General features: G+C 49.9%; 1 protein-coding gene across 2 annotated transcripts in view; it reads right to left on the reverse strand.

The window, feature by feature from the left end:
• fbxl6 (F-box and leucine-rich repeat protein 6) overlaps positions 1-5,110 on the reverse strand; it is a 59,257-nt gene extending 54,147 nt beyond the window's left edge. For both annotated transcript variants that reach the window (XM_067968718.1, XM_067968725.1), the window contains exons 1-2: positions 5,033-5,110; positions 254-846 (exon numbers count right to left, since the gene is read on the reverse strand). In XM_067968718.1, the coding sequence (XP_067824819.1) occupies positions 254-756 (503 nt within the window). In that variant the 5' untranslated portion in view covers positions 757-846; positions 5,033-5,110. The remainder of the gene's footprint in view (positions 1-253; positions 847-5,032) is intronic.
• Positions 5,111-8,419: the final 3,309 nt, after the last annotated feature.

Below are 8,419 nucleotides of genomic sequence, written 5' to 3' on the forward strand. Positions count from 1 at the left end.
TTATATGTAAAAGCCCTGATCAACTGCACAGTGCAACTAAGATCAATTACTGCAAGGCACTACTGGAATGCCCAACCCGAAAAGGTGAGGGAAGCAGAATCCATAACAGCTTTTAAAAGGGAAGGAGATGAACATTTGCCAAAAATACATGTGCAGGGCCCGCGTCCCGCCGCGTGCAGGGTTTGTACACATCACTGTTCATAACGGTCTCACCTCAACAAGTCAGAAACTCTGTATCTCACCGTGCCTTTACCTGCAGAGAAATGGTATGGCCCCATTCGATGACACAATGTAATGGAAGATATGAACCAAGACTTCGATCGGAAGCTCTTGGCCCCATCGGTCCAAGACCACCTTCTTCTTAACCTCCACCTCTGAATCCATTAGCTTATTGCGGCCTCCTGCATCTTCAGAGACGGCCTCCTTTGTCTCTGCATCGTCCAGGGAAACCTTACTGTTGAGGGAACTGCGTTTCGTGTTCATCTTGCGGTTGCTTTTCCTCGCTGACGGTTTCCTCATCCCAGCCTTTCTCGAGGGCCTCCTCTCCACCTCATGCTCATTGGAAATGATCAGAAGCATGTCGTTGTCGGTCTCGTGGACCGTGTAGTCCGTAGTGTTCCACCTCGCCGTTCGCCGCACTTTCCTCAACGGCTTAGAGGTGACCCGGACGTGCGACCTACCCTGGCTTTCCACACTCCCTTCCCGCTTGCGAGACGGTTGCCTGGAGTTGTGGGGAGATGAAGAGCCTTCCATCATAGTGTCCCCTCTCAGTCCTCCTCATGAAATTCTTCGGCCGGACGAATCCTTATCCAACGGCAAGGTACAAAGAGGAACGTTGCAGCGTCACTGGAACAAGAGAAAGTCGGCATTTCACTGAACTGGTTTGCGAAACAACCAAACCGATTCACGAGGCTTATTTAGCCAATTAGTATCAATACACTATCAGGAAAATTGCACTTAAACCGGTACATTTGGATGTTCGATTCATCACTTCAAAATCCTCCCTAATCCCCCCAGATCTGCGCTCACCAGAACTTCAACCGAGTGCCATATAGCTCAGCACTAGATGCTCTCTCTAGACACGGCAGCATCGATGTGCATATTCATTCTGCTTGGTGGGGAAACATGAAGGAAGCGTTGGTCAGTCTCTGTTTTTCATCACCACCGGACCAACCCGTGTTGAGCACTTGGGCCCAGAGACTTCCCAGCATAATGGGAGCGAGATGTTTATTGATGACCAGGACAGGCTAATGAACTGCATATTGTCTACAAAAGTCATCAGAGCCCAGCTCATGAGCATTTGAACCTCCTTTTGACTCAGTGCCTTTTTTTTTTTAAAAACTTGGGTGAACAAATTACATATGTATGTTCGTATGTAATTAGTTTTAAAAACCCAACATTTAAAAGAGCCATGGGTGTATGTCGAGCTACCGAGTGAGACAAGTTACACTAAACCTTCATAAATCACTGGTTAGGCCTCAGCTGGAGTATTGTGTCCAATTCTGGACTTGACACTTTAGGAAGGATGTCAAGGTGTTAGAAAGGGTGCAGAGGAGATTTACTAGAATGGTACCAGGGATGAGGGACTTCAGTTCTGTGGAGAGACTAGAGAAGCTGGGAGTGTTCTCCTTAGAACAGAGAGGGATAAGGGGAGATTTAATTGAGGTGTTCAAAATTATGAGGGGTTTTGATAGAGTAAATAAGGAGAAACTGTTTCCAGTGGCAGGAGGGTCGGTAACCAGAAGACACAGATTTAAGATAATTGGCAAAAGAACCAGAGGGGAAATGAAATCTCTTTTATGCAGTGAGTTGTAATGGTCTGGAATGCACTGCCTGAAAGGGTGGTGGAGGCAGATTCAATATAACCACCAAAAGGGAATTGGATAATAAGAGCAGAGGAGTGGGACTAATTGGATAGGTCTTTCAAAGAGCCGGCACAGGCACGATGGGCCAAATGGCCTTATTCTATGCTGTATGATTTTATCATTCTATGATTTCATCCAAAGGATGGCACCTGTACTGCACTGAAGTGTCAGTGTTACAAATTTGGGTCTGCGCTAAATACCTTCTCTGGTTTAGTGGCGTCAGTCAGTAAGCAGAATCCTTGCCTCTCACAGTACAGCTCACTCACAGTGCCCAATATCTAAGCTGCTCTATTTCACAAGCCAACATACAAAACAACAATTATGTTCAGATTCACTTAGTTCAACCCAGTACAACTTGTCTTTGCATAACAATACGGGCAGTTATCCCATCGTCCGCCCGTTCTATGTCCCTCTGATATTCGGCTCTATTGTCAATATAATGGGATGTGATGCCATTCCGCCCATTTTGCGCTACCACACAAGACCAATTTCTATGGCAACTCTGAAATCGGAACTTAACTTCAAATGCCGCATAACGGTAATATTTTTCTTCAGCCAGACTTATTTCACATTAAAAGATATGATCAATTATTTCATATCAGACAGTTGGGGTGTATTCAAAGAGAAATTCCAAAACCTAAGCTCCTGAAAGCAGGGATTTCAGTACCAGTAAGATGATAGATTCACTTTCAAAAAGGGAATTGGATAAATACTTGAAGGGAAAAAAATTACAGGGGAGTGGGACTAATTGGATAGCTCTTTCAAAGAGCCGGCACAGGCACAATGGGCCGAATGGCATCCTCCTGTGCTGTACCTACTAAGATAATACAAAATAATGAGCATGCAACGCTTCCCCACATCACAGTCATCTTCAGTGAAATAACACCTAAACAGCTTTCTGCATTCTAAACTTCTAAACCTGGGTGAAGCCTGTCCTCCCTCGCAGTTTTCTGCGTGACCTGACCGACTGCCCCTGTTTCATTCTCTATTTTTATCACCGTGGGTCCCTCATCCCTGGTGCCATTCTAGTAAATCTTCTCTGCACCCTCTCCAAGGCCATCGTGGTGCCCAGAATTCAACACAATACTCCAGCTGAAGCCTAACCAGTGTTTTATAAAGGTTTAGCATGACTTCTTTGCTTTTGTACTCTATGCCTCTATTTATAAAGCCCAGGATCCCATATGCTTTATTAACAGCCTTCTCAATTTGTCCCGCCACCTTCAAAGATTTGTGTACATACACCCCCAGGTCTCTGTTCCGGCACCTCCTTTAAAATTGTACCATTTAGTTTATATTGCCTCTCCTCGTTCTTTCTTCCAAAATGCATCACTTCACTGCATTAAATTTCATCTGCCATGTGTCGCCCATTTCACCAGTCTGACTATGATGTTAAAACAAAGCAGCATCTGCCCTCCTAAGTGGGTGTAAAACATCCCACGGCACTATTCCAAGAACAATGTCCTCTCCCAGTGTTCTGAGCAAGATTTATCCCTCAACCACCACCACCAAAAAAAGAGATTATTTGCTGTTTGTGAATTCTTGCTGTGTGCGTAGGACACAGTTCTTTGCCATGAGTCCCCACATACTGCGTTCTCAACCTCAGTTGAGCTGTCAGGTTGGATTAAGGCTGGTGGGGGGTGTACTTCCTTGATTCATAGGGGTGGGGGGGGGGGGGGGGTACAGACGATGACCATGGTCTATAACTGGGGGGGGGGGGTAGGTGCAGACAATGATCATGGTCTATAACTGGGGGGGGGGGGGGGTAGGTGCAGACGATGACCATGGTCTATAACTGGGTGAGGAGGGGGGTGGGGTACAGACGATGACCACGGTCTATATCTGGGGGGGGGGGGGGGTACAGGCGATGACCACGGTCTATATCTTGGCGGGGGGGGATACAGGCGATGACCACGGTCTATATCTTGGCGGGGGGGGATACAGGCGATGACCACGGTCTATATCTGGGGGGAGGGGGGGGTACAGACGTTGACCACGCTCTATATCTGGGGGGGGGGGTACGGACGATGACCACGGTCTATATCTGGGGGGGGGGCGGCGGGGTACAGGTACTGGCAATGACCACGGTCTATATCTGGGGGGGGGGGTACAGACGATGACCACGGTCTATATCTGGGGGGGGGGGGGGGGGGGGGGGGTGGGTACATGCAATGACCACGGTCTATATCTGGGGGGGGGGGGGGTACAGACGATGACCACGGTCTATATCTGGGGGGCAGGGGGGTACAGGCGATGACCACGGTCTATATCTGGGGGGGGGGGGGGGGATACAGGCGATGACCACGGTCTATATCTGGCAGGGGGGGGGGCTACATGCGATGACCACGGTCTATATCTGGGGGGGGGGGTACAGACGATGACCACGGTCTATATCTGGGGGGCGGGGGGGGTACAGGCGATGACCACGGTCTATATCTGGGGGGCGGGGTACAGGCGATGACCACGGTCTATATCTGGGGGGGGGGGGGGAGGTACTGACGATGACCACGGTCTATATCTGGGGGGGGGGGGGGGTACAGATGGTGACCACGGTCTATATCTGGGGGGGGGGGGGGGGCGGGGTACAGGTACAGGCAATGACCACGGTCTATATCTGGGGGGGGTACAGACGATGACCACGGTCTATATCTGGGGGGGGGGGGTACAGGCGATGACCGCGGTCTATATCTGGGGGGGGGGGGGAGGGGGTACAGGCGATGATCGCGGTCTATTTCTGGGGGGGGGGGGTTTACAGGCGATGACCACGGTCTATATCTGGGGGGGGGGTACAGACGATGACCACGGTCTATATCTGGGGGGGGGGGTACAGACGATGACCACGGTCTATATCTGGGGGGGGGGGTACAGACGATGACCACGGTCTATATCTGGGGGGGGGGGTACAGACGATGACCACGGTCTATATCCGGGGGGGGGGGGGGGGTACAGACGATGACCACGGTCTATATCTGGGGCGGGTATATATCTGGGCATAATATGCAACTTGCAGGGGGGATAAGTGACCACGGTCTGCAACTGGGCCGGAAGTAACCATGGTAACGAAGTCTTGTTAACGCTTTTGCAAAAAAAAAACCCTGTTTTTGTTATTTGTAAACCTATTTGACAAGACTAGCTTTGCTGCTCCCCGTCCCCTCTGCTCCGTCACTTACTTGCCTCACTCTCCGGCCTGAAGCCATGTTGTTTTTTTTCCGCCGCTCCCTCTCACACTAACCTGATCACCGGCTTCAGGTCCCGCCCTCGGCGCACGCCAATTGGCTACTTCGCTGCTGCCCCTTCAAACAGGCAAGCCTGGTCCTCAACATCGATTGGTTCAACGCCCCCGTCAATCACAAAACGCCAGCGGCCGCTCGCGCTCAAGCTGGGTCGACGCCTGCGTCGCTCTTCGGACCGTACTCTTAAAGGCAACGTTTTAAAAGGGGAGGGGGGGACAACGACCAAAGCGACTTTTTTTTTAAAAAAACTGGCAGAATTTTTATTATTTTTTTAAAAACATTTTCATTTAAAATATATGTTATTTTTACTTTGCGTTAAATGCGTGGCACAAAGCAAAATGCTGACGTTTATTTTTTTTATTGCAGCTGCTCATTTGCATAGACAGACAGCTATTGCTGGAGGAGTTTTTGAAAAACCTCAGCAGCAGGTTTATTTGACTGTACTCTAACTATTTAATTTATTGTTTGGTTTTGCTTATCCTTTCGCCTGTTTACCACCCCCCTCAGGCTCTTAAGTTCCTTGACAATCTCGTAAATAGGGCTCAAAGAACATAAGAAATAGGAGCAGGAGTAGGCCAATCGGCCCCTCGAGCCTGCTCCGCCATTCAATAAGATCATGGCTGATCTGATCCTAACCTCAAATCTAAATTCATGTCCAATTTCCTGCCCGCTCCCCGTAACCCCTAATTCCCTTTACTTCTCGGAAACTGTCTATTTCTGTTTTAAATTTATGTAATGATGTAGCTTCCACAGCTTCCTGGGGCAGCAAATTCCACAGACCTACCACCCTCTGAGTGAAGAAGTTTCTCCTCATCTCAGTTTTGAAAGAGCAGCCCCTTATTCTAAGATTATGCCCCCTCGTTCTAGTTTCACCCATCCTTGGGAACATCCTTACCGCATCCACCCGATCAAGCCCCTCCACAATCTTATATGTTTCAATAAGATCGCCTCTCATTCTTCTGAACTCCAATGAGTAGAGTCCCAATCTACTCAACCTCTCCTCATATGTCCGCCCCCTCATCCCCGGGATTAACCGAGTGAACCTTCTTTGTACTGCCTCGAGAGCAAGTATGTCTTTTCTTAAGTATGGACACCAAAACTGTATGCAGTATTCCAGGTGCGGTCTCACCAATACCTTATATAACTGCAGCAATACCTCCCTGTTTTTATATTCTATCCCCCGAGCAATAAAAGCCAACATTCCGTTGGCCTTCTCAAAGCTATTCTCAATTTGTAATACCAGCACACACTTTGCAGCCAATTAATTTTTGTTTCAGCCCATTAAGGGAAGTGGGGGGTGGAGGGTAGGTGTGAACATGTCCCATTTTTCTGATGACACTGGGCCACCCATGTCATCCCGACAGGTCAATTAAATAACCGAACTATATCATGGTTTTATTTTCCTTGTCACGATGCAGTCCAATCCCTGGGGCGCCCACCGGTCGCAGAAAGCCTCAAGCGTACCAGCAGACACCGCCTGCACCCTCTCCAGGGCCACCCGGGCGCGGAGAATGCCGCAGAAGAGAGGCAGAGAGTCGGAGCGACTGCCCCCATCGGCCGCCTCTAGACTGGACCTGTAGATGGCCATCTTTCTTTTTCTTTTTTTTTTAAAGAAGGGGGGGTTAGGGTGTGTTTTATGCGCAGCAAATCAAAAAACCAAAATAAGTGTCAAATAATAATTTTATTGTGAGGATCCAGGAAGCACTCCAGCCCCTGCGGTGCCCACCGGTCATGGAAAGCCTCTAGCGTACCGGCAGACACCTCATGCACCCTCTCCAGGGCCACCCGGGCGCGGAGAATGTCGTAGAAGAGAGGCAGAGAGTCGGAGCGATCGGCTGCCTCTAGCCTGGCCCTGTCGGTGGCCATCTTGGTCAGGCCCAGGAGCAGACCCTTAATGAGGTACATTTGATGGACAGCTGATTACATAGAATGTACAGAAACAGGCCATTTGGCCTAACAGGTTTATGCCGATGTTTGTGCTCCACACGAGCCTCCTCCCATCTCACCCTATCACCATATCCTATTCCTTTCTCCCTCATTTACTTATCTGGCTTCCCCTTAAATGCATCTATGCTATTTGCCTCAACTAATAGAATAATAACATTACAGACATAAGGACCAACAGAGGAGGCATTAAGAACCTGTTAATAGTTCATTTGGACACACCTTATTTGTATTAATAGGGTCACAAAGGTAAACATGATCAAAGGGATACAGTCCTAATAAATATTATGCATGCCTAAGCAATCATTCCATGAATATACTTCTGAAGGCTGCACTTTACTCCCCATTACTGGCCTCACCCTGCCTGTTATTTTCTTTCCGCTGTTTGAGTTGACTGAGAGCTACAAAGGAATTAAGAAGGTATGAAAACTTGGATCAAGAAAAAATATTCAGACCATTTGGGTTATGTACAAAAGCCAAGGGCTCTCCTGACTTTATCTGAGGGAGAGAAGCAACCACATGAAAAACTTCCACGAGCAGACAACCACTTAAAGAAAGAACTTGCATTTATATAGCGCTTTTCACAACCTCAGGACCTTCCAAAGTGCTTTACAGCCAATGAAGTAGTCACTGCTGTAATGTAGGAAACACAGCAACCAATCCCACAGGCAGCAATGAGATAATGACCATATAATCTGTTTTAGTGATGGTGGCTGAGTGATAAAATATTGGCCGGGATACTGGGGAGAACGCCCCTGCTCTTCTTTGAAATGGTGCCATGGGCTCTCTTGTGTCCACACGAGAGGGCGCATAGGGCCTTGGTTTACCATCTCATCTGGAAGACGGAACCTCCGACAGTGCGACGCTCCCTCGGTGCCGACCCTCCGGCGGCGCGGCGCTCCCTCGGTGCCGACCCTCCGGCGGCGCGGCGCTCCCTCGGTGCCGACCCTCCGGCGGCGCGGCGCTCCCTCGGTGCCGACCCTCCGGCGGCGCGGCGCTCCCTCGGTGCCGACCCTCCGGCGGCGCGGCGCTCCCTCGCTGCCGACCCTCCGACGGCGCGGCGCTCCCTCGGTGCCGACCCTCCGGCGGCGCGGCGCTCCCTCGCTGCCGACCCTCCGGCGGCGCGGCGCTCCCTCGCTGCCGACCCTCCGGCGGCGTGGCGCTCCCTCGGTACTGGTACTGGGAGTTTCAGCCTGGATCATATGCTCAAGTCACCTGAGTGGGAACTTGAACCCACCATGACCTTCTGACTCAGGGGTGAGAGGGCTACCACTGAGCCAAGGCTGACTTTGGGGGGCTGGAGTGCATCCTGGACGAGGAGAATAAAATTTTAATTTGAACACTTGGTTTTGGTTTGTTTGGTTTTAGTATTTAAACACA

This window comes from Heptranchias perlo, chromosome 2, assembly GCF_035084215.1.
Source record: "Heptranchias perlo isolate sHepPer1 chromosome 2, sHepPer1.hap1, whole genome shotgun sequence".
Lineage (NCBI taxonomy): Eukaryota > Metazoa > Chordata > Chondrichthyes > Hexanchiformes > Hexanchidae > Heptranchias > Heptranchias perlo.